Source organism: Rattus rattus, chromosome 5 (assembly GCF_011064425.1).
Source record: "Rattus rattus isolate New Zealand chromosome 5, Rrattus_CSIRO_v1, whole genome shotgun sequence".
Classification (NCBI taxonomy): domain Eukaryota; kingdom Metazoa; phylum Chordata; class Mammalia; order Rodentia; family Muridae; genus Rattus; species Rattus rattus.
In genome coordinates, this window is record NC_046158.1 from 90,368,331 (window position 1) to 90,395,026 (window position 26,696).

General features: G+C 38.4%; 2 protein-coding genes across 2 annotated transcripts; both read right to left on the reverse strand.

Annotated features, from left to right (window-relative positions):
• Positions 1-15,142: 15,142 nt before the first annotated feature.
• On the reverse strand, positions 15,143-16,090 carry LOC116900578 (olfactory receptor 4F3/4F16/4F29-like). The gene has a single exon (XM_032902301.1). It carries the CDS (start codon positions 16,079-16,081, stop codon positions 15,143-15,145), a length of 939 nt encoding a protein of 312 aa, XP_032758192.1. The 5' UTR covers positions 16,082-16,090.
• A 9,386-nt stretch (positions 16,091-25,476) lies between these two features.
• LOC116900579 (olfactory receptor 4F3/4F16/4F29-like) lies at positions 25,477-26,442 on the reverse strand. Its single transcript, XM_032902302.1, has one exon. The coding sequence runs from the start codon at positions 26,437-26,439 to the stop codon at positions 25,477-25,479; it is 963 nt and encodes a 320-aa protein (XP_032758193.1). The 5' UTR covers positions 26,440-26,442.
• Between the last annotated feature and the right edge of the window lie 254 nt (positions 26,443-26,696).

Consider the following 26,696-nt stretch of genomic DNA (forward strand, 5'->3'; position numbering starts at 1 on the left):
ACAACTGACTGCCTTTGAGCCAGGACCACACTACACATAGGGGATTATAAATAGTATTAGAAAAGGTCACAGAACTTTTGTCATTTTTGTGTGCAATTATGCATCAATAAATTTTCCTATGCTCAGAAATGATAAAATGAGAGTCTAAGCTCCTGCTAAATTGCACCATTTTCCTCTTCCCTTTCCTCCCTTCAAACCCATCCACATTCTTGATATTTTTCAAAGTGAATTTATAGCCTATATGTACATTGATTATTGTTGCAAGTTTCGCCTGAGCTGTTTACTTCCTTTTCCTTTTGCTCTAGACTTCCTTGAGACTTTAGAATGTGATTCATGTCCATGGCAATTCCAGTCACAAACTAGCATCTTAGAATAATCCAGTTAAGCATTGTTAGGTTTAGTTCCATCCATATATTTTACCTGGATAAGAACAACAGCATTTGGCAGAGTCAGATATTTTCCTGTGTCCTCTCACAAAATACCACATGGAATCTTCCATTAAGAATATATGAAGCTAATTATATACACCTCAAGAGGCCAATGACCAAGAAACATAGCAAATGCATGAGAGATTTGAACGAGCTCAGGCTTACAGGATTTTTCTTTCTCTAGAGAACAGTTTCGGTCAGTGTGGCCAAAGAACATTGAACCTCAGATACTATGGACAGAAATGGAAATAAAAGTCTTGTTGGTCTCATTAAGCTACTCATGTTCAACAAATTGAAAATTACTCATTGCATTTATTCTTGACTACAGGGTTCATACTTTCACAAAATTAACTATAGCCAGTGGATTAGAAGTATTCAGGGTCAATGACTTTACTCAATGGATAAAGGCACTCATCACGCATGAGGAACTGAGTTTGATTCTTCGAATCAATATGTGGAAGGAGAGAAATGATTCTAAAAAGTTGACTACTTATCTCCATACAATCCATCCTCTATAAAAAAATATTAATTGTAAAAATGTTGGACCTCATAATTGTATTGGTTTTGTGCTGAATAAAATTTTATTGTGTCTAGGTAGCAAAATTATATTATCTACTCATCTATTCATTTGTGGCTCATTCCATTTTCTAGCTATTGTGAATAGAATAGCAAAAGACATGAATATACATTAATCTTTGTAATAGAATATAGTCTGTGGTCATTTGGATAAGAATATCCCCTATATGGGGTTGGGAATTTAGCTCAGTGGTAGAGCACTTGCCTAGCAAACGCAAGGCCCTGGGTTCGGTCCCCAGCTCCGAAAAAAAAAAAAAAGAAAGAAAGAAATATCCCCCATATACTGAAATGTTTGAATATGTGGTCCCCATTTGTTGGCATTGTTTGGGTAGGTTTATAAAGTAGGAGTGCTGGGAAGTCCCACACCTGCGGATCCCAGCCTGCAGCAGCTCTCTGCTCCCAGAACCCCTGGGAGAGAGACCTCACCGCCTGGTCAGGTGGGCACTCCTGAGGCTGCAGAGTGGAAGAGACCACGAACACTGCCCACCCCTGCCCACATCCCTGGCCCAAGAGGAAACTGTATAAGGCCTCTGGGCTCCCGTGGGAGAGGGCCCAGGAGCGGCAGAACCGCTGCCTGAGACACCTCCAGAACCTGAAGGAAACAGACCGGATAAACAGTTCTCTGCACCCAAATCCCGTGGGAGGGAGAGCTAAACCTTCAGAGAGGCAGACACGCCTGCGAAACCAGAAGAGACTGCTCTCTGCACACATTACTGATTCCAGAGGAAAGCACCAGAATCCATCTGAACCCTGGTGCACGGAGGCTCCCCCGGAAGGGGCTGCGAGATCTTCCTGGTTGCTGCCACAGCGAAAGCCCGTGGGCAGCACCCCATGAGCGAACTTGAGCCTGGGACCACCGTAAGACCAACTTTTCTGCTGCAAGTGACCTGCCTGGTGAACTCAAGACACAGGCCCACAGGAACAGCTGAAGACCTATAGAGGGAAAAACTACACTTATTAAAAGCAGAACACTCTGTCCCCATAACTGGCTGAAAGAAAACAGGAAAACAGGTCTACAGCACTCCTGGACACACAGGCTTATAGGACAGTCTAGCCACTGTCACAAATAGCAGAAAAAAGTAACACTAGAGAAAATCTGATGGCAGAGGCAAGCGCAGGAACCCAAGCAACAGAAACCAAGACTACATGACATCATCGGAGCCCAATTCTCCCACCAAAACAAACATGGAATATCCAAACACACCAGAAAAGCAAGATCTAGTTTCAAAATCAATTTGACCATGATGCTGGAGGACTTCAAGAAAGACGTGAAGAACTCCCTTAGAGAACAAGTAGAAGCCCATAGAGAGGAGACACAAAAATCCCTGAAAGAATTCCAGGAAAACATAAATAAACAAGTAGAAGCCCATAGAGAGGAGACACAAAAATCCCTGAAAGAATTCCAGGAGAACACAATCAAACAGTTGAAGGAATTAAAAATGAAAATAGAAGCAATCAAGAAAGAACACATGGAAACAACCCTGGATATAGAAAACCAAAAGAAGAGACAAGGAGCTATAGATACAAGCTTACCAACAGAATACAAGAGATGGAAGAGAGAGAATCTCAGGAGCAGAAGATTCCATAGAAATCATTGACTCAACTGTCAAAGATAATGTAAAAAGCTGAAAAGCTACTGGTCCAAAACATACAGGAAATCCAGGACTCAATGAGAAGATCAAACCTAAGGATAATAGGTATAGAAGAGAGTGAAGACTCCCAGCTCAAAGGATCAGTAAATATCTTCAACAAAATCATAGAAGAAAACTTCCCTAACCTAAAAAAAGAGATACCCATAGGCATACAAGAAGCCTACAGAACGCCAAATAGATTGGACCAGAAAAGAAACACCTCCCGTCACATAATAGTCAAAACACCAAAACACACAAAATAAAGAAAGAATATTAAAAGCAGTAAGGGAAAAAGGTCAAGTAACATATAAAGGCAGACCTATCAGAATGACACCAGACTTTTCAGAAACTATGAAGGCCAGAAGATCCTGGACTGATGTCATACAGACCCTAAGAGAACAAAATGCCAGCCCAGGCTACTGTATCCTGCAAACTCTAATTAAAATATAGATGGAGAAACCAAGATATTCCATGACAAAACCAAATTTACACAATATCTTTCTACAAATCCAGCACTACAAAGGATAATAAATTGTAAAGCCCAACATAAGGAGGCAAGCTATACCCTAGAAGAGGCAAGAAACTAATCGTCTTGGCAACAAAACAAAGAGAACAAAAGCACACAAACAACCTCACATCCAAATATGAATATAACAGGAAGCAATAATCACTATTCCTTAATATCTCTCAACATCAATGGCCTCAATCCCCAATAAAAAGACATAGATTAACAAACTGGATATAATGAACGAGGACCCTGCATTCTGCTGCCTACAGGAAACACACCTCAGAGACAAAGACAGACACTCACCTCAGAATGAAAGGCTGGAAAACAACTTTCCAGGCAAATGGACAGAAGAAGCAAGCTGGAGTAGCCATTCTAATATCAAATAAAATCAATTTTCAACTAAAAGTCATCAAAAAAGATAAGGAAGGACACTTTATATTCATCAAAGGAAAAATCCACCAAGATGAACTCTCAATCCTAAATATCTATGCCCCAAATACAAGGCACCTACATATGTAAAAGAAACCTTACTAAAGCTCAAAACACACATTGCACCTCACACAATAATAGTAGGAGATATCAACACCCCACTCTCATCAATGGACAGATCATGGAAACAGAAATTAAACAGAGACGTAGACAGACTAAGAGAAGTCATGAGCCAAATGGACTTAACGGATATTTATAGAACGTTCTACCCTAAAGCAAAAGGATATACTTTCTTCTCAGCTCCTCATGGCACTTTCTCCAAAATTGACCATATAATTGGTCAAAAACGGGCCTCAACAGGTACAGAAAGATAGAAATAATCCCATGCGTGCTATCGGACCACCACGGCCTAAAGCTGGTCTTCAATAACAATAAGGGAAGAATCCCCACATATACATGGAAATTGAACAATGCTCACTCAATGATAACCTGGTCAGGGAAGAAATAAAGAAAGAAATTAAAAACTTTTTTAGAATTTAATGAAAATGAAGGTACAACATACCCAAACTTATGGGACACAATGAAAGCTGTGCTAAGAGGAAAACTCATAGCGCTTGAGTGCCTGCAGAAAGAAACAGAAAGAGCATATGTCAGCAGCTTGACAGCACACCTAAAAGCTCTAGAACAAAAAGAAGCAAATACACCCAGGAGGAGTAGAAGGCAGGAAATAATCAAACTCAGAGCTGAAATCAACCAAGTAGAAACAAAAAGGACCATAGAAAGAATCAACAGAACCAAAAGTTGGTACTTTGAGAAAATCAACAAGATAGATAAACCCTAGCCAGATTAACGAGAGGACACAGAGAGTGTGTCCAAATTAACAAAATCAGAAATGAAAAGGAGACATAACTACAGATTCAGAGGAAATTCAAAAATTCATCAGATCTTACTATAAAAGCCTATATTCAACAAAACTTGAGAATCTACAGGAAATGGACAATTTCCTAGACAGATACCAGGTACCGAAGTTAAATCAGGAACAGATAAACCAGCTAAACAACCCCATAACTCCTAAGGAAATAGAAGCAGTCATTAAAGGTCTCCCAACCAAAAAGAGCCCAGGTCCAGACGGGTTTAGTGCAGAATTCTATCAGACCTTCATAGACCTAGACCTCATACCAATATTATCCAAACTATTCCACAAATTGAAACGGATGGAGCACTACCAATTCCTTCTATGAAGCCACAATTACACTTATACCTAAACCACACAAAGACCCAACAAAGAAAGAGAACTTCAGACCAATTTCCCTTATGAACATCGACGCAAAAATACTCAACAAAATTCTTGCAAACCGAATCCAAGAGCACATCAAAACAATCATCCACCATGATCAAGTAGGCTTCATCCCAGGCATGCAGGGATGGTTTAATATAAGGAAAAACATCAATGTGATCCATTATATAAACAAACTGAAAGAACAAAACCACATGATCATTTCATTAGATGCTGAGAAAGCATTTGACAAAATTCAACACCCCTTCATGATAAAAGTCCTGAAAAGAATAGGAATTCAAGGCCCATACCTAAACAGAGTAAAAAAGCCATATACAGCAAAACCAGTGGCTAACATTAAACTAAATGGAGAGAAACTTGAAGCAATCCCACTAAAATCAGGGACTAGACAAGGCTGCCCACTCTCTCCCTACTTATTCAATATAGTTCTTGAAGTTCTAGCCAGAGCAATCAGACAAAAAAGGAGGTCAAGGGATACAGATCGAAAAGAAGAAGTCAAATATCACTATTTGCAGATGATATGATAGTATATTTAATGATCCCAAAAGTTCCACCAGAGAACTACTAAAGCTGATAAACAACTTCAGCAAAGTCGCTGGGTATAAAATTAACTCAAATAAATCAGTAGCCTTCCTCTACACAAAAGAGAAACAAGCTGAGAAAGAAATTAGGGAAACGACACCCTTCATAATAGATCCAAATAATATAAAGTACCTCGGTGTGACTTTAACCAAGCAAGGGAAAGATCTGTACAATAAGAACTTCAAGACTCTGAAGAAAGAAATTGAAGAAGATCTCAGAAGATGGAAAGATCTCCCATGCTCATGGATTGGCAGGATTAATATAGTAAATATGGCCATTCTGCCAAAAGCGATCTACAGATTCAATGCAATCCCCATCAAAATACCAATCCAATTCTTCAAAGAGTTAGACAGAACAATTTGCAAATTCATCTGGAATAACAAAAAACCCAGGATAGCTAAAACTATCTCAACAATAAAAAAAAGGACTTCAGGGGAATCACTATCCCTGAACTCAAGCAGTATTACAGAGCAATAGTGATAAAAACTGCATGGTATTGGTACAGAGACAGACAGATAGACCAATGGAACAGAATTGAAGACCAGAAATGAATCCACAAACCTATGGTCACTTGATTTTTTGACAAAGGAGCCAAAACCATCCAATGGAAAAAAGATGGAATTTGCAGCAAATGGTGCTGGTTCAACTGGAGGTCAACATGTAGAAGAATGCAGATCAATCCATGCTTATCACCCTGTACAAAGCTTAAGTCCAAGTGGATCAAGGACCTCCACATCAAACCAGACACACTCAAACTAATAGAAGAAAAACTAGGGAAGCATTTGGAACAAATGGGCACTGGAAAAAATTTCCTGAACAAAACACCATTGGCTTATGCTCTACGATCAAGAATCAACAAATGGGATCTCATAAAACTGCAAAGCTTCTGGAAGGCAAAGGACACTGTGGTTAGGACAAAACGGCAACCAACAGATTGGGAAAAATCTTTACCAATCCTACAACAGATAGAGGCCTTATATCCAAAATATACAAAGAATTCAAGAAGTTAGACCAGAGGGAAACTAACAACCCTATTAAAAAATGGGGTTCAGAGCTAAACAAAGAATTCACAGCTGAGGAATGCCGAATGGCTGAGAAACACCTAAAGAAATGTTCAACATCTTTAGTCATCAGGGAAATGCAAATCAAAACAACCCTGAGATTTCACCTCACACCAGTGAGAATGGCTAAGATCAAAAACTCAGGTGACAGCAAATGCTGGCGAGGATGTGGAGAAAGAGGAACACTCCTCCATTGTTGGTGGGGTTGCAGACTGGTACAACCATTCTGGAAATCAGTCTGGAGGTTCCTCAGAAAATTGGACATTGAACTGCCTGAGGATCCAGCTATACCCTCTCTTAGGCATATACCCAAAAAGATGCCCTAACATATAAAAAGACACGTGCTCCACTATGTTCATCGCAGCCTTATTTATAATAGCCAGAAGCTGGAAAGAACCCAGATGCCCTTCAACAGAGGAATGGATACAGAAAATGTGGTACATCTACACAATGGAATATTACTCAGCTATCAAAAACAATTCACTTTTATGAAATTCATAGGCAAATGGTTGAACTGGAAAATATCATCCTGAGTGAGCTAACCTAATCACAGAAAGACATACATGGTATGCACTCACTGATAAGTGGCTATTATCCCAAATGGTTGAATTACCCTAGATGCCTAGAACAAATGAAACTCAAGACGGATGATCAAAATGTGAATGCTTCACTCCTTCTTTAAAAGGGGAACAAGAATACCCTTGGCAGGGAAGAGAGAGGCAAAGATTAAAACAGAGACTGAAGGAACACCATTCAGAGCCTGCCCCACATGTGGCCCATATATACAGCCACCCAATTAGACAAGATGGATGAAGCAAAGAAGTGCAGAAGTGTAGATCGCTCCTGAGAGACACAGCCAGAATACAGCAAATACAGAGGCGAATGCCAGCAGCAAACCACTGAACTGAGAATAGGACCCCAGTTGAAGGAATCAGAGAAAGAACTGGAAGAGCTTGAAGGGGCTCGAGACCCCATATGTACAACAATGCCAAGCAACCAGACCTTCCAGGGACTAAGCCACTACCTAAAGACTATACATGGACTGACCCTGGACTCTGACCTCATAGGTAGCAATGAATATCCTAGTAAGAGTACCAGTGGAAGGGGCCCTGGTCCTGCCAAGACTGGAACCCCCAGTGAAATAGACTGTTGGGGGAGGGCGGCAATGGGGGGAGGGGGGAGGGGGAACACCCAAGGAAGGGGAGAGGAGGGGATGTTTGCCCGAAACCAGGAAACGAATAACTTTTCGAAATGTATATAAGAAATATTCAAGTTAATAAAAAAAAAAAAATAAAGTAGGAGTGCTAATATCCATTATACACAAAGAACTTAAGAAGTTAGACTCCAGAGAATCAAACAACATTATTAAAAAATGGCACACAAGAGTAAACAAAGAATTTTCAACTGAATTTCATTTTTTTAGTTATTAATTTTCTTTTATTGGATTTTTTATTTATATTTCAACTGTTATTCCCTTTCCCAGTTTCCTGGACATAAACCCCCATCCCATTCCCCTCTCCTTCTTCTATAAGGGTGTTCCCCTTCTCATCCAACCCCCCTTTTTGTCCCCCAGACATTGCCCTATACTGGGGGGCATCCAGCCTTGGCAGGACCAAGGGCTTCTCCTTCCATTGGTGCCCAACAAGGCCATCCTCTGCTACATATACAGTTGGAGCCAAAGGTCAGTACATGTATAGTCTTTGGGTAGTAGTTTAGTCCCTGGAAGCTCTGGAGGGTTGGCATTGTTGTTCTTATAGGGTTGCAAGCCCCTTTAGCTCTTCCTATCCTTTCTCCAATTCCTCCAATGGGGATTCTGTTCTCAGTTCAATGGTTTGCTGCTAGCATTCGCCTCTCTATTTGACATGCTCTGGCTGTGTCTCTCAGGAGACATCTATATTTGGTTCCTGTCAGCAGGCATTTCTCAGCTTCATCAATCTTAACTAGTTTTAGTGGATATATATATATATATATATATATATATATATATATATATATATATGCTGTATACCCATGTGTGGCAGGCTCAGTATGGCCATTCCTTCAATCTCTGCTCCAAATTTTGCCTCTAAATCCCCTCCTATGAATAATTTTGTTCCCCCTTTTAAGAAGGAGTGAGACATCCACAATTTATTCGTCCTTCTTGAGCTTATGTGGTCTGCAAATTGTATCTTGGATAATTTGACCTTTTGGGCCAATATCCACTTATCAGTGAGTGCATACCATGTGTGTTTTTCTGTGATTAGGTTATCTTACTCGGGATGATATTTTCTACTTTAATCCATTTGCCTAAGAATTTCATGAAGTCATTGTTTTTGATAGCTGAGTAGTTCTCCATTATGTAGATGTACCATGTTTATTGTATTCATTCCTCTGTTGTAGCACATCTGGGTTAATTCCAGCTTCTGGCTATTATAAATAAGGCTTCTATAAACATAGTTGACCATGTGTCTTTGGTGGATGCCGGAGCATCTTTTGGGTATATGCCCAGGAGAGGTATAGCTGGGTCCTCAGGTAGTGCAATGTCCAATTTTCTGAGGAACCTCCAGACTGATTTCCAGAATGGTTGTACCTCAACCAAGGAATTTCAAATGGTCAAGAAGAACCTAAAGAAATGTTCAATATCCTTAATCATCAGGGAAATGCAAATCAAAACAACCCTGAGATTCAACCCCACACCAGTCAGAATGGCTAAGATCAAAATCTCAGGTGACAACAGATGCTGACAAGGATGTTGAGAAAGAGGAACACTCCTCCATTGTTGGTGGGATTGCAAGCTGGGACAACCACTTTGGAAGTCAGTCTGGAGGTTCCTCAGAAAATTGACATAGTACTACCTGAGAACCCAGCTATACTACTCCTGGACATACACCCAAAAGATGCTCTAACATATAACAAGGACACATGGTCCATTATGTTCATAGGAGCCTTATTTATAATAGCCCGAAGCTGGAAACAACCCAGGTGTCCCTCAATAGAGGAATGGATACAGAAACTGTGGTACATTTACACAATGAAGTACTACTCCACTATTAAAAATAATAACTTCATAAAATTCTCAGGCAAATGGATGTAACTAGAAAATACTACCCTAAGTGAGGTAACCCAGTCACAAAAGAACACACACACACACACACACACACACACACACACATATAATGTGTATATATATATTCCCATATAAATGGATATTGGGAGAAAGGCTCAGAATACCCACAATATAACTCACAGGCCATATGATGCTCAAGAAGAAGGAAGATCAAAGTGTGGATGCCTTAGTTCTACTTAGAAGGTGAGCAAAATAATCAGGGAGGTAGAGGGAGGAAAGGACCTAGAATCGAGAGGGAGCAGGACTGAAAAAAGTGGGGGGGGCAGGATCAGATTTAGGAGGACACAGGGGAGGGATTGCGAACTACAGAGGATCAAGAAATTGAATGGTGATGTGTAGCAGTGTGTGATGAAGAACTGGGGGTAGCCACCAGAAAGTCCCAGGTGCCAGGAAATCAAGAGGTCCTAGGACCCAAAGGGGATGACATTAGCTGAAATACCCAATAAATGGGAGAGAGAACCTGTACAGAGGTTAGGCAAGGCTTGGATTGGGGTATAGCCTACCCATCTCAAAAATATTAACACAGAATTGTCTAAAATAAATGTAGGGACAAAGAGTGGAGCAGAAACTGAAAGAAATACCATCCAGAGACTGTACCACCTAGGTATTCATCCCATCTGCAGCCACCAAACCCAGCCACTATTGCTGATGCAATGAAACACTTGTGACAGGACCCTGGTATGGCTTTCCCCTGAGAGGCTCTGCCAGAGCCTGACCAATACAAATGAGGACACTCACAGTCAACCAATGGACTGAGCATGGGGACCCCAATGGCAGAGTTAGGTTAAGGACTGAAGGAGCTGAAGGGGGTTTGCAACCCCATACGAAGAACAACAATATCAACCAGGCAGACTTCCCAGAGCTCCCAGGGACTAAACCACCAACCAAAGAGTACAGAAGGAGGGACCCATGACTTCAGCTGCTTATGTAACAGAGGATTGCGCTATCTAGCATCAATGGGAAAGGAGGCCCTTGGTCCTCTGGAGACTTGTTACCCCAAGTAGGGGAATGTTAGCATGGTGAGGAAGGAGTTGGTGGGTGGGCGGATAGGGGAGCTCTCCCATAGAAGCAGTGGGGAGGAGAGAATGAAATAGAGGTTTTTGGAGGGGAAACAGGGAAGGGGGAAATGTCAATAAATAAAATGACCAATATTTAATTTTCAAAAGAAAAAAAGTAAAAGAAGTAAATAAAGACCACAGTTTCAGAAGTCTTACGTGGTTGAAAGAGGTGTTCAGTGGGCATGAAGTGTATTTAAATATTATATCAAACATCACAAACTATGAAAGACTAAATCCATAATATCTAAGCTTTATAGGTATTGTAAGTATAATATTTAGATGTAAGATGCAGTATGATGGAACTCTGTACTTTCAGTTTTAAAAATAACTGATTTTTATGGCTGTTTTTAATATTCCCAATTACATTGAGAGTGCAGGGGCCATTCTCATCTTAAGTTTAAGATTATTTTAAGTCAAATCAGCAACTATTGATCTTTTAAGCCTTTATTGACTCCCCACCCACATATCTCTTGGGGTAACCCTCATGTAATGTGTATTCTTTCAGATCTTTCCTGTGTTTTGCATTTACACATATATGCCTTTGTGAATGAAAGTGACTCTGCACATTCCTATAATCCATCCCTGTTACAGGAAATGAACCAAGGTCCAGAAACTAAGACCTTGGTAATGGAAGAGAATTTATAAAAGGAGGAATATTCAGTTTAGGCAGCAGTATGAAAACCAATAAGAGGTGATTTTTAAAAAGTAGGGTTGACTGGAATAGTGAGCTCTTATCATTCTAAGGGCAGTGCATCTAAGAAAAAATAGACACTTGCCCAACCACAGGTAAAATCTAACTACAGACCAGAGGGAAGCACAGAAGGTTGTTAGCACAAGAGTGACACAGTTGTGATTGTAACCTCTACAGTGGAAGGGCACCTGTTTTCCCAAATGGATTGCCCCTCAAAAGCATTGCAATTGCATCTAACAAGGTATTACAAGTTTTTAAGTCACTTGCTTATGAGGAATGAAACAAATGGGTAGACTAGTTAGTTCCATGTGTTGTGAGTTCATTATTACATTTTATCTGCTATAAAAGAATCATATGTGCAATGTTGTTTGCATAACACAGAAATTGATAAAGTTCTACTTTAATGCACAAATAATAGAGCTGGCACCAATCACTCACAGATTCCTTAGTAGAAACAAGCTTGTTATATAAAGCAACTGTTTACATTTATTAACAAAAGTTTATATAATAAGTCAGGAGCTCACCTAAGTTTAATCCCAGTGAACCTCATCCTGAATCTCAAGCCAGTGAACCATTATGGAAATCAAAATGTCATGTAGGAAAAGTCAAGGACAAACTTACAATACTGGTAGCAGCACTTGAAATATGTTAGTACCTACTGTGTCTAAGTGCACGAAATTTTATGATGCAGATGATTGTTGCTCTTGTGACTCTCATCACAGTGGTGATACACTTGCATATGACTGGGACCCTAGAGGAAAATCAGCAGTCTCAACTAGCCTGGACCCCTGAGATCTCTCAGACATTAAGCCACCTACCAGGCAGGCTACACTAGCTGGTACAAGACCCCCAACATATATACGGTCAAGTACTACCTGGTCTGGCATCAGTGAGAGAAGAAGCACCTAACCTTGAAATACTTAAGGCTGCAGGGAGTGGGAAGCCTGGTGGGGTGAGGTGGGGACATCCTCTTGGAGACAGAGTGAGGAAGAATGGGATGAAGAACTGTTGGAGGACAGACTGGGAGGGGAATAATGACTGGAGTGTAAGAGAAGATTAGAGATAATTTTTAAAAAATAGGAAAAAATTATGGATGGTTTTACTCCCATATCACTAGGGTAAGCCAGGGTAGCAGCATTTGAAGTACCTTAGTACCTACTATGAACAAACTCACAGTGTGGACACAAGTGTTGCTTCAATTTCTTCTTCCACATATAACATTGCTTTTGAGTTTCACTTTAATGTGGAAATATTCAAAGAGAAGAAAATATGTCCCAATAACAGTTTTCTCTCTGGCCTCTCTTTCAGGTTCTTCCTTCGCTCTCAAATCCTCTCATTTACCCTCATCCACTTCTTTCTTTGTCCTCAGAAGAGAGGAGGATTCCTAAGAATAGCTTTGGCATATAAAGTTACATTAGAACTAGGTGCATCTTCTATAGTTAAGGTTAAACAAGGCAGCCCTATTGTGGGAAACTGATCTAAAGACAACCGAGTCAGAGATAGCCCTTGCTCCTGATGTTAGGGGTCCCACATGAAGACCAAAATGCACAACTGTTATATATATATATATATATATATATATATATATATATATATATATATGCAGAAGGTGTAAGTCAGTCATATGCATGCTCTCTGGTTGGTTATTCAGTCTCTGTGACCCCTTATTGGCCCAAGTTAATTGATTCTATAGGTTTTCTTATGTTCTTCATCCTTGACTTCTTTAATCCATCCCCAACCATTTCCACAAAATTCCCCAAGCTCTGCCTAATGTTAGATTGTAAAAAGGGAATTGATAAAAACACAAACAAAGTAAGTAAAGAAGAACAAATAAATAAATTGAAAGCCCAAATGGGGGATACTTGAATCCCACTGAAAAGGGGAAATCGATTACACATCGTGGATGACAGAGAGATGGGACTCAGTTATGGAATGGATGGGGATGGCCACAGGTGGGATCAGGTAGGGGTAGGATGGAAGAAGAGAGTGCTGGGATAGACAACTGTATTGGGGACTGGGATAGCATTTCCAGGACAAGCTAGACCTAGGATCATGGAACTTCTCAAGAATCTATGAGGATAACCATAGATAAGACTCCTAGCAATGGGGAAACCTGAATCAGCCATGTCCAGTAAAGAGGTAAGACTTCCAATGGAGGGATTAGGACACCAGCCCAGGAAACCCTTAGGCCCACAATTTGTCCTGCCTACAAGATATGCATGGGTAATGGTGAAGAAGAATTTGAAGAAAGGGTCAATGAATGAGACGCCCAACTAGAGACTCATGCCATGAGAGAGAGTCCATACCTGACACTCTTAATGGTATTCTGCTATACTTGCAGACAAGAGCCTAGCAAAACTCTTATCAGAGAGGCTTAAAACAGCAATTGTTGGAAACTGATGTAGAGACCCACAACAAAACATTAAGTGGAATTTGAAAAATCCTGTAGAAGGAAGGAAGGAAGGATTGAAGGAGCCAGAGGGGTAAAGAAACTCTACAGAGTCAACAAACCTGGGTCTATTGGGGATCTTAGAGACTAAACTGCCAACCAGAAAGCCTGCATTAGACTGAACGAGGCCCTCTACATATGTGTAACAGTTGTACAGATAAGACATCATGTCAGACTGTAAAGTAAGACCACACCTCTCTCAGACAACGTTGCTTGCCTTTGGATCCCTGTCCCCTACTTGGACTGCCTTATCTAGCGTCAGTGGTAATAGACACACCTAGTCTTACTACTACTTGATATGCCAAGGATGGTTTCTACCCACCAGAAGTCTCCCTTTTCTGAGGAGTAATGGACGAGAAGTGGCAGGTGGGAGAAGGTTGGAAGGGGAAGGATTGGGGAGGAGGGGAGGGGAAGCTGCATTGGGATTTGAAGCAAATAACTTAGGCAATAAATTAAAAAATGAAATAGAATTTGATTGCATTTGAATAGAATCATGTGAATTGAGCAGAATAAACAGGTTTTCTAAGTTCCTTATTAGTTCCAACATACTTTTCAAAACTTCTTTTAAAAAAATGTGCATCCATTGTACACCTTTGTGTATTCTCTTGATTTAGAACCCTTCTACAACTAAAAAACTCCAAACGTGCAGTTTGTACAAACTACAGGAGACAGACAAATGATTCCATTCAGAAAGTCTTTATAAGTGGCCCCAAAATCCATTCAGAAATTCCTGCATATGAGACAATGTATAATTTGATATGTTATCCAATCCCAGGGTTATCCTATTATTCCTAAAGAAAATATACATATTAGCAACATTAAGTTTATTCAGCATGATTTATACTGAAATATATACAGATATATATCACATATATGTGTGTATAAAATACACATGTGTGCTCACAAGTGTGATTTTAACAATAATAATTAAGGAAATTATGAATAAAAAAAGAAATGAAGGAGACCAGGGGTGACTTTGAGTGGGGAGAAAGAGAGTAGAAATTTTTGAATATAATATTTGTGTATGAAATTCTCAGATTATAAAATATGGAAAGGGAAAGAGAAAGTTTCCTTGTTTGAGAGCACTTAATGCACCAGTTACTTCAAGTAAAAATCATTCCTTAGGAATGTAGGTTAAAGATTATTATAATCTTTGGCTTGCAAATACATGTAGTTCTCCTCTTCAAGAGAAATTGTTCCTGTCTTAGTAGATGAAAAACTATGTCTATATAATTGATATATGAAATATATATGTACAAAGATTTTTCTGAGTTTGATGAGCAATAAACATCTACATTCACTGATAACAGACAATATTACATCTATTTAGGAAGTTTTCCTATAACTAACTAGTTGTCTGCATACTCTCTTCATTGCTATCTTCATTTCTTGATTTCTAAATGTATAAATCACAGGGTTCAGAAAAGGAGTGATAACTGCATCAAATATGGCCAGATACTTATCCAGGTGTGTGGAGGGAGATGGCCAGGTATAGAAAAATATTAAAGGACCAAAGAATAAGACCACCACAGAGATGTGAGCTGAAAGAGTGGATAGAGCTTTAGAGGAACCACTTGAAGAATGTTTTTGCACAGTCATTATGATGACAATATATGAAATTATCAGTATGAAGAAGGAACCCACAGAGATGAACCCACTGTTGACTGTCACCATGAATTCCAGCTGGTTAGTGTCTATGCAGGCTAATTTGATAAACCGAGGAAGGTCACAGTAAAAGCTGTCTAACACATTTGGTCCACAGAATGGTAAGTTTACTACAAAAGCTAGTTGAACCAGAGAATGCATAAGGCCAACCACCCAGGCAGTCACTGAAAAGAAGATGCACATCCTTGGGCTCATTATGATCAGGTAACGGAGAGGCTTACATATCGCCACATATCTGTCAAAGGCCATGGCTATGAGCAAAACCATCTCCACACCACCAATGACATGAATAAAAAATATTTGAGTAACACAACCTGTAAAGGAGATGACTTTGTGTTTTCTGAATAAATCATAAATCATCTTGGGGGAAGAAACAGAAGAAACACCTAAGTCAATGAAGGAGAGGTTAGCCAATAGAAAGTACATGGGAGAGTGTAGGTGAGGGTCAGATGCCACAGTGAATACGATGAGTGAGTTTCCCATCATGCTTGCCACATAAAACATGGAGGAGAACACAAAGAGCAATAATTGAATACTCCAGGAGTTGGTGAGTCCCAGGAACACAAACTCTGACACCAGAGACTGATTCACTCCTTCCATTGATTGTATTAGCAATGCTGCCTGAAAGAGGAAACAGGAGAAATTATAAATTACAATTATATTAATGAAAGTTCTGCTCATATATAAATAAGTGCCGAGCATCGCTGGTCATCAAAGAATCATAACTACAGGCTGCAGTGAGATATCACCTCACATTTCTCATAAACAACAATGGAAAGTGAGTGGGAAGCATTGGGAGAGGAAAAGTAAAGTAAGAAAGGGAAAGGAAGGGAAAGGAAGAAGGGAAAAGGAAAGGGAACAAAGGAAAGGGAAAGAAAAGGAAAAGAAAATGAGTTTCAAAACTCATTTTCAAAACTTGAAAATTAATTTCAAAAACTTGAAAAAATTAAAGATACATATTGGGTTGGATTTTAACAGGCAGTACCCTTGTAAACTCTTGATGTGAATATAAATTAGTATTTTTGAAAGCCTAAAATTTCTTGGGAGGGGGGTACTCAAAAATGTAAAACTACAGACTGGGTGGTTAGCCCAATGAATTAAAAGTAAAGATGAGTAAGACCCTATGTTTGATCTTCAACACCACGGTATTGATAAAAAGGTTGTAGAAGTTTAAGTAAAGAAATAAAAAGTAGAGATAAAAAGGAAAAAAAAACAAAAATAAGATGTACTAGCCTAGAAAGTTGGCTTGATTAATAAGAGTGCTTGCAGTGTGGTCATGAGAACCTGTGCTCAGATCCTAGAATCAAAAAAAAAAATCTAATTGTGGCTGTGTATGTCTGTTCTCACAGTGTTGTAAGAGGTGGGAATAGAAGGATCACTTGAGCTTGTGAGCTGCCAGACTAGATCAAGGTTCAGGATAAGACCCTATCTCAAAGGATTAAAGACCCATGACACTGTCTTCTGGCCTCCAAGAATCACATGTCTATGATTCTGTACACACACATACACACACACACACACACACACACACACACACTTGGACACACAGATTATTCTTTATCCCATTCAAAAAAAGAAGTTCTATTTTTCTTTTAACATGAATAAGCCTAGAAATCTTTGGGCTAAGTGAAATTAAAGAGACACAGAAAGTCAATTACTGAAATATCTCGGAGTGAATTCTAAAGATTCTATATTCATAGAATCAGAGAGTTTGACAGTTTTCCATAATCCAATGGGATAAGATAAAAAGATTAAATTGGAGATTTTTGTCAAAGGGGAAAAATGCAATTAGATAGTATGGGTAGATTCTTGAAATTCATTGTACCATATGGTGAGTGTGTTTTTTTTAAAAAAGTAGTACCTACGTGAAAATTAGTAAGGGTAGAACTTCGACATTCATATTCTGAATAAGTATGGATGGTCAGTACGCTAATTAGCTTGACTTAATCATCATATAACATTCACATATATTTACATGTTTTTCCATTTTATATATGCACACATATAAAACACCTCATTGTACAGCATAAATATATACAGTATCTATTTGTTAACTGTCCTTAATAAAAACTGGAGGAGGAAAAGGTTCTCACTATGCTCATGTATTTTGAAATTGTGATCAAGGAGAAGCTGTGGCCAGTCATGTAGTCTTGTTACAACATTGAATTCAATATCCCTCTACTTTTAAACCAGAACCAGTTCTGAAATGTTCCTCATAAATTAAAAGATTAGCCAACACTAAAGACAGCAACTCTTTACAATTTCTTTAGAATAGTATGCATTATCAGATCAATTACAAAATAAAAAACTACTCATGTTTTTCAACTATCCATGTTGATATCCATGTCAATGACTAGAGACCTTATTCAGGTATGTATTCTCTTATGTTTAACTTCTCAACTCTGGAAAGTATTTAACCCCAAGTTTTATGAAATGTAATTACCATGAAGTCTTAAGTTAAAATGTAAATATTAATGTATTATTAATGTATTATCAGTGTATTGAATTAACTGGATGTGAGACTAACTCCGTCAAACAGGTAGATTTATATGTATTTGCATTCTGTGAAACAGTTACCAGTTTGTATCATTTCAATACATTTCTTTAACAATTGACATCATGACAAAATCAAGTATCCAAACTTGCATTCTTGCAGAGTATCAGTCTTATAGTACTGGGAATAATATAAATCATTTGCCCTGAAATTATTCTAAATTGGCATGAATCTTCTGCAAGATGATATCCTGTAGTAGTAACTATGTGGTTAAATCTCTGCAAAGTCGTTTATCTCATTACATGTAATATTGTCTGAATAGTGTAGATCTTTGTTTTATTTAAAGAATTGTAGAACAATGAAAAGAATAGGGCTTTCAATTAAAAACCAATATTAATACCATACTTTAGCTACTGACAATTTAATATCAGGTTAAATAATTAAATATTTGAGGCTTGGTATAATTTGTTTGTCTGTTGTTTGTTTAATGAACAAACTACTGTATTAGCTTATATTTAACTTTAAGACTAAAAGAATTAGAACCACACTCTCAATAACTAAGTATTCCAAATGTGGTTTTGAACTACATGTTATCATTTTATTTTCTTTCACTTGTCCATAATAATGTTAAACATAGGAGATATATTCATTTAAAAAGTGAATGTCAGTTAGCAGGGAGCACCAAAATAAAGGTCCAAAATGTATTAACTCTTATTTAATAATATATTTTCATATCCATATTTATTTTATTGATTCTTGAAACTTCAAATATAACCTTAATGCATTTCTTCTCAAAGAACAGTTGATTTAATTTATGTAGTTTTATCATAATCTCAAAAATAAAAAATCTGCCTATTGAAATATTGGAAAAAGCTAACACAACTGACTGCCTTTGAGCCAGGACCACATTACATATAGGGGAATATAAGTAGTACTAGAAAAAGTCACAGAACTTTTGAAATTTTTGCATGAAATTTATGTCTCAATAAATTGCCCTATGCTTAGAAATGATAAAATGAGAGTCTAATCCCCTGCTAAATTACATCATTTTTCTCTTCCCTTTCCTCCCTCCAAACCCTTCCACATACCTCTCCTTGATCTTTTTCAAAGTAAATTCATAATCTATGTATACATTGATTATTGTTGCAAGTTTCTCCCAAGCTATTTACTTCCATTCCTGACTGTTCTCCACTTTGCTCTAGACTTCCTTGAGGACTTTAGAATGTGACTCATGTCCACAGCAATTCCAGTCACAAACTAGCATCTTAGAATAATCCAGTTAAGCATTCTTAAGTTTATTTCCTTCCATATACCTGAATGAGAACAGCATTTGGCAGAGTCAGGTTTTCCTGTGTCCTCTCATGAAATACCACATGACATCTTCCATTAGGAATATATGAAGCTAATTATATACACCTCAAGAGGCCACTGACCAAGAAACACAGCAAATGCATGAGAATTTAGATCAAGCTCATGCTTATAGGATTTTTCTTTCTCTAGAGAACTGTTTTGGTCAGTGCGGCCAAAGGACTCTGACCCTCAGATACTATGGAGAAAAGGGAAAATAAGAGTCTCGTTGGTCTCATTAAGCTTCTTCTGTACAATAAATCGAAAATTACTCATTGCATTTATTCTTGATTACAGGGTTAATATTTTCACAAAATTAACTATAACTAATGGATTAGAAATATTCATGGTCAATGAGTTCACTCAATGGATAAAGACACTTACCTTCAGGCATGAAGACCTGAGTTTGATTCTTAGAAACTATATATAGAAGGAGAGAAATGACTCTGAAGACCCTCACCTCCACACACTCCATCCTATACAGAAATATTCTTAATTATAAAAATGTTTATCCTCATAATTTTATTTGCTTCATGCTAAATAAAATTTTATTGTGTATATGTACCAAATTTTCATTATCTATTTTTCTATTTATCTTTGGTTCATTCCATTTTCTAGCTATTTTGAATAGAACATCAAAAAATGAATATACATATATCTTTGTAGTAAAAGATTGTCTGTGGTCATTTGAACAATAATATCACACATATGCTTAAATGTTTGAATGTTCGGTCCCCATTTGGTGGTACTCTTTGGGTAGGTTTAGAAGGTATGGCCTAGCTGGTAGAAATATGTTACTGGAGTGGGCTCTGAGGAGTCAAAATCTTCACCCTTCCTAGTACTCCCTCTGTTGTGTACTTATACTAAAGGATGAAAGTTCTTAATGCCAGCCACCATGTATTCTACTCTGCCATTGTGGATGCTTATTTCCCTGTAACTATAACTTCAAATAAACACTTTCTAGAAGTTGAGTTGATCATGGTATTTCATCTCATATAAATGGAAAAATAACTAAAACAGAAACCTTTGGTTAATGGCCGTAAATGGTAAAGCTGGTAATACGGTAGTTCTAGTTTTAGTTATTTTATTTTCTTAATTCATTTTTTAGACTTTGCATATAATATATTTTGTCACATTCTTTCCCCTCCCCAACTTCAATTCCTTCCCATTTCCCCACCCAACTTCATATTCATACACTCTCCTTAAAACACCAACTACAGTAAGAGCAAAAGAGCTTTAATAAACACCAAAAACAAACAAACAAACAAACAAAATAATGACAAACACATGGAGTCTGTTTTGTGTGGCCAACTATTTCTGAGCATGCAGTCTTCTCTGAGGTCATATATCCAGTGTCGCTGATGGAAACTGATTTTCCCTATCCCAGCAGCTATCAATTGTAAATAGCTTCTTGGGTGTGAAAACTTGGGCCCACTTGTTTCTGATGGGATGATTTTTAGTTTGAACTTGTGCAGATATTATGCATGCTATTGTAGTTCCTATGGGTTCCTATTTTGTCTGCGAACAAGCTGTGTCCTTAGAGTCATCCACCAACCTTTGATTATTATCATCTTTCTGTCTCCTCTTCCACTTAAACCTCTGGGTCTTGAAGGGAGAGGTGTGATATAGTTGCCTCATTTAGGGCTGAGTAAACCAAAGTCTCTCATTCTGTGCATGTTGTCGTTGTAGGTATCTGTGTTAAAAGCACTCTACTGCACAAAGAAGTTTCAGTGATAAGAGTTGAATGATGGACTGATCAACATATAGGTATAGCCATATGTTGTTAAGAGACATTTAGCTAGCAGAATAATTGTAGCAGATTTTTCTATGGGGTCTATAATCTATGTAGTCTCAGGTTCTTAATATAATTAATGATGTAAGGTATGGGTTCCATACCATGGAATGGGTCTTAAATCCAATCAAATAGTGTTTTGCTTAACTCCCATGACCTTCGACTATTTTAACTCCATTAACTATTGCACCAAAGGGTTTATCTTTCAGGTAGGTCTCTAAGGTAACTGACAGGGTTTGTGGCAAAGAGAAATGGATTATTACTTTGCCCCTCCAGTAGTGTACATAGTCCCGTCCAGTGCCATGAACTCTACTCAGTATATTTTAGATGCCGCCACACTGATTTTCATAGCACTGCATCTATAACCACAACAATATGAATAAAGATGCCACTTTGCTCACATTCTCACCAACAGTTATGGTCATTTGTTTGCCTGGAGTGAGATGGTATCTCAAGGTAGTTCTAATTTGCACTTCCCTAATAGCTAGCGGTGTTGAACACTTTAAAATTTCCTTTTCTTTTCCTTTACTCTTCTCTCATATAATGCATCCCAACCACAACCTCCCATCCCTCCTCTCCTCCTCACAGTCCCTACCTCCATTCTTCTCAAAATCCACTTCTCCTGTTTCCCTTTAGAAAAGGACAGGCCTCTTATGATGTCAACCACACAAGGTATAACAAAATGCAATAAGACTAGGCACAAACCCTCTTATCAAGGCTGGAAGAGGCAACCCAGCAGAAGGAAAAGAGTCCCATATGCAGACGAAAGAGTAAGAGATGCCCCTACTCCCACTACTAGAAGTCTCACAAAACTCCAAGCTAAATAGTCATAGCATGTAAGCAGAAAATGTAACACAGACCCATGCAGGCTCTGTGATTGCCACTTCAGTCCTTGAGAGCTCCTAGGGACCCTGCATACTTGATTCTGTGGACTGTGTTCTCTTAGTATTCTTGACCCCGCTTCCATATATAATCCTTCCTCCCCATCCTCTACAGGATTCCAGAAGCTCTGTGTTTTACATGATGTTGGGCTGTGAGTCTCTGCATCTGTTTCCATCAGCTGCTGGAAGGAGTTTCTCTGATGATTACCGGGAGAGGTGCCAATCTATTAGCATAGTAGAATATCATTAAACATCATTTTATTGACTTTTGTCAGTCATATGTAGTTCCACCCTAGGTCTCTGATCTATCCACATTTTGTAGTTCCTGGACTTCCAGGCAATACAAGGCATGGGCTCCCACTTAAGGTTTAGGCCTTAAATTAGACCAGTCATTGGTTGGCCACTCCCACAAGCTCTGAGCCAGCATTGCCCCAAGGCATCTTGCAGGCTGGAGAGATTTTTTTGTGACAGGGATGGTGTCCCAATCCCACTGCTTGGTGACTAGTCTTGTTACAAAAGATGGAGTGTTCAGAGATCAACACCCTTCAAAATATTTACTAACATTTGTAACTTCTCTTTTGAGAACTTGCTATTTAATTCTATAGCCCATTTTTATTAGGTTGTTTTCACCATAGAAATCTTGCCTTTATGTAATCTGAATAGTAATATTCTATTAGATATACAGATGGGAAATATTTTCTCCCATGTAATAGACTACCTCTTCACTCAATCGACACTTTTCTCTGCTCTATGGCTTCTTAATTTCATAAGGACATATTTGCTGATTGTTGCCTTTATTCCCTGAGAAACCAGAGTCCTATTTAGGAAATACTTCCCAAACCCATATTTTATAGTACTGTGGTGGTTTGAATGAAAAACACTCCCCCCCCCCAAATAGGATCAGGTATTTGAACATTTGGTGGGGCTGTTTGAAGAGGACTCTTGCAATCTAGACCTTTGCTGCAGAAGTGCATTTTCGGAGGTGGTTTTTGAGAGTTTATAGCCTTACCTTACTTCCAACACATCGCTACTCTGTGTATAGGACTGGCAAATGTGATTAGCCAGCTTCCTAATCTAACACTGCTGAAATACCTTCCTTGCTGTTATGAGCATCACCTCTGAAACTACATGCCAAAATAAACTCTGGTTTTGGTCACTGAATTTTGTCACAACAAAAGTAACTAACACAACTATCTGCTTTTCCCTCTGACAGCTTCAGAGTTTCATGTCTATTTTCTCATTTTCCATTGTCTTATTGCTCTAGCTAATAAATCAATTGCTATATTGAACAATGACAGAGAGAGAATGATTCTTCTAATTTTAAATAATTTTAAATTTTAAATGTTTCTCCTATGCACTCATTGATAAGTGACTATTAGCCCAAATGTTTGAATTGCCCTAGATTCACAGAACACAAGAAACTCAAGACGGATTATCAAAATGCGAATGCTTCACTCCTTCTTTAAAAGGGGAACAAGAATACCCTTGTCAGGGAATAGGGATGCAAAGATTAAAACAGAGGCAGAAGGAACACCCATTCAGAGCCTGCCCCACATGTGGCCCATACATATACAGATGTATTAGACAAGATGGATGAAGCAAAGAAGTGCAGGCCGACAGGAACCGGATGTAGATCTCTCCTGAGAGACACAGCCAGAATACAGCAAATTCAGAGGTGAATGCCAGCAGCAAATCACTGAACTGAGAGCGGGACCCCTGTTGAAAGAATCAGAGAAAGGACTGGAAGAGCTTGAAGGGGCTCGAGACACCATATGTACAACAATGCCAAGCAACCAGAGCTTCCAGGGACTAAGCCACTACCCAAAGACTATACATGGACTGACCCTGGGCTCCAACCTCATAGGTAGCAATGAATAGCCTAGTAAGATCACCAGTGGAAGGGGAAGCCCTTGGTCCTGCTAAGACTGAACCCCCAGTGAAAGACTGTTGGGGGGAGGGTGGTAATGGGGGAGGATGGGGAGGGGAACACCCATACAGAAGGGGAGGAGGAGGGGTTAGGGGGATGTTGGCCCAGAAACTGGGAAAGGGAATAACATTCGAAATGTAAATAAGAAATACTCAAGTTAATAAAGAAAAATGGAAGAAAAAAAAAGAAAGAAGACACAATGTTGATTGAAGGAAATGGGAAGAAAAAGAGAAAAAGTTTCAAACCAAAGAAGGTCACAAACATTGAAAATAATGAAGCAAATTTCAACTTAATAGCACTATGTTCTATTTCTCCTTCCTTGGAAGGCCTGCTACCTTAGTAGCTACCTAACCTCTGTGGTTGTTCTGATTGAAACACGTGTCTAAAGCTTAAAAGCTAATCTGCATACATGATAAAACATGCAATGTTTGTCTTTTGAAGTCTGAGTTACCTCACTGAGGATCATTTCTGGCTCCAGCAATCTATCTTGAGCTTCACCCCTTCGTATTTAGCATTGTGTAAATGTACCACATTCCACCGTTCATTCATCAGTTAATGGATATCTAAGCGGTTTCCAATTTCTGGCTGTTATTAATAGACCAACAATAAAATAGATGAGTATCTCTGTAGCAAGATGTAAAGCTGTTTGTATATAGGCCCAAATGTGGTAAAGCTAGATTATGTGATATGTGATTTTCAGTTTTTTTAAGGAAGCTCCATGCTAACTTCCACAGAGATCATACCCATTTGCAATAGCACCAGAATAAATTGGGTCTCCTTTCCTTGAAAAAAAAAATGTTTCTCCATTTAGTATGATGGTGGATATAGATTTACATAGCACAGCATTTATTATGTTGAGATATCTTCCTTCTAACATTAGCATATTCATGATTTTTATCATGAAGCAATAAATTTTGTTAAAGGCTGCATCTGCCTTTACAGAGATGATTATGTAATCCTGACTTTTAGACTATTTATGTACCAAAGAACATTTATTGATTAACATATGTTGATTCATCCTTTTCTCTATGAATGTAGTCAAGTATTTTAGGGCACTTGCATTTTCATGTGCACATGCAGCATATAAATACACATAATTTTTAAAAAATTATTTGGAAAGAAAGGTAAAAATTGTTCCTATGCCTGAAGATCTTAAAACAGTCCCTCTTTTATGCCTAAGAGCTTCCGTCAGTGAGATATTATTCTGTAGAAATTTATATTTGTTGTATTTCTAATTAATTAATTTTATTTATATGGGCACACTGCTACTCTCTTCAGACACACCAGAAGAGACCATCAGATATCATTACAGATGATTGGAAACCACCATGTGGTTGCTGGGAATTGAACTCAGGACCCCTGGAAGAGCTGTTAGTGATCTTAATCACCTAGCCATCTCTCCAGCCCCTGCTATATTTTTGCTATATAAATAAATGCAATTCTTATTATTCCCTACTAAGTATAATAAAAATATATAATTATAAATAAGCATATCAAAATATGCAAGAAAGTATTTTTCTTAGAAATTGGTTAATAATTAATATCTATATTTAGTTAAGACTGATCGGAGTGCAAGTGTTTAATAAGTTGTCTGTAACCCATTATCTGATTAAGTACTCTCATCATTGCCATTTTCATTTCTTGATTCCTGAATGTATAGATCACTGGGTTCAGAAAGGGAGTGACAATTGCATCAAATATAGACAGAAATTTATCCAAGTGTGTGAAAGAAAAAGGCCATGTATAAATGAACATCACAGGACCAAAGAATAAGACAACCACCATAACATGAGCTGAAAGTGTAGACAGAGCTTTGGAGGAACCACTTGAAGAGTGTTTCTGAACAGTAAATATGATGACAATATAGGAAATGGTCAGTATGAAGAAGGAGCCCACAGACATGAATCCACTGTTGACTGAGACCAGTAATTTCAGGCTGTATGTGTCTATACAGGCTAGTTTGATGAACCGGGGAAAGTCACAGTAGAAGCTGTCCAACACATTTGGTCCACAGAATGGCAAGCTTACTACAAAAGCCAGTTGAACCAGAGAATGCATAAAGCCAACCAACCAGGAGGCCACTGAAAACAAGATGCACATCCGTGGGCTCATGATGGTCAGGTAATGGAGAGGCTTACATATGGCCACATATCTGTCAAAGGCCATGGCTACGAGTAAAACCATTTCCACACCACCAATGAAGTGAATGAAGAAGATTTGAGTGACACAACCTCTAAAAGAGATTACTTTATGCTTTTTAAAGAGGTCATAAATCATCTTGGGGGAAATAACAGAAGATACACCTAGGTCAATGAAGGAGAGGTTAGCCAGCAGAAAGTACATTGGAGAGTGTAAGTGAGGGTCCGATGCCACAGTGAAGACAATGAGAGAGTTTCCTGTCATGCTTGCTACATAAAATATGGAGGAGAACACAAAAAGGAATAGTTGAATGTCCCAAGAGTTGGTGAGTCCCAGGAACACAAACTCTGACACCGTAGACTGATTCACACCTTCCATTGGCTTTGTAGGTAGTGATACCTGAAGGAGAAAATGGGAGAAACTGTACATTATAATTGTATAAGAGGAAAGAAGGATCTCCAAGTTGTGAAAACTATTTTAACTATAGCATTGTAACTAAGCAGAGATGTGAGCAAGTTCCAAACATAACCAATAACAAAAAAATCACAAATTAGTTTTTAAAGTATTACTTAAGACCTATAACAAAATATATCATCAAAAACTCAAAACATAGTAAAGTTTAATGGATGTTTTTA

Bases quoted from the DNA above. Each gene is read 5' to 3' on its own strand.
- LOC116900578 (XM_032902301.1), bottom strand. From the start codon at position 16,081: ATGGAAGGAGTGAATCAGTCTCTGGTGTCAGAGTTTGTGTTCCTGGGA.
- LOC116900579 (XM_032902302.1), bottom strand. From the start codon at position 26,439: ATGGAAGGTGTGAATCAGTCTACGGTGTCAGAGTTTGTGTTCCTGGGA.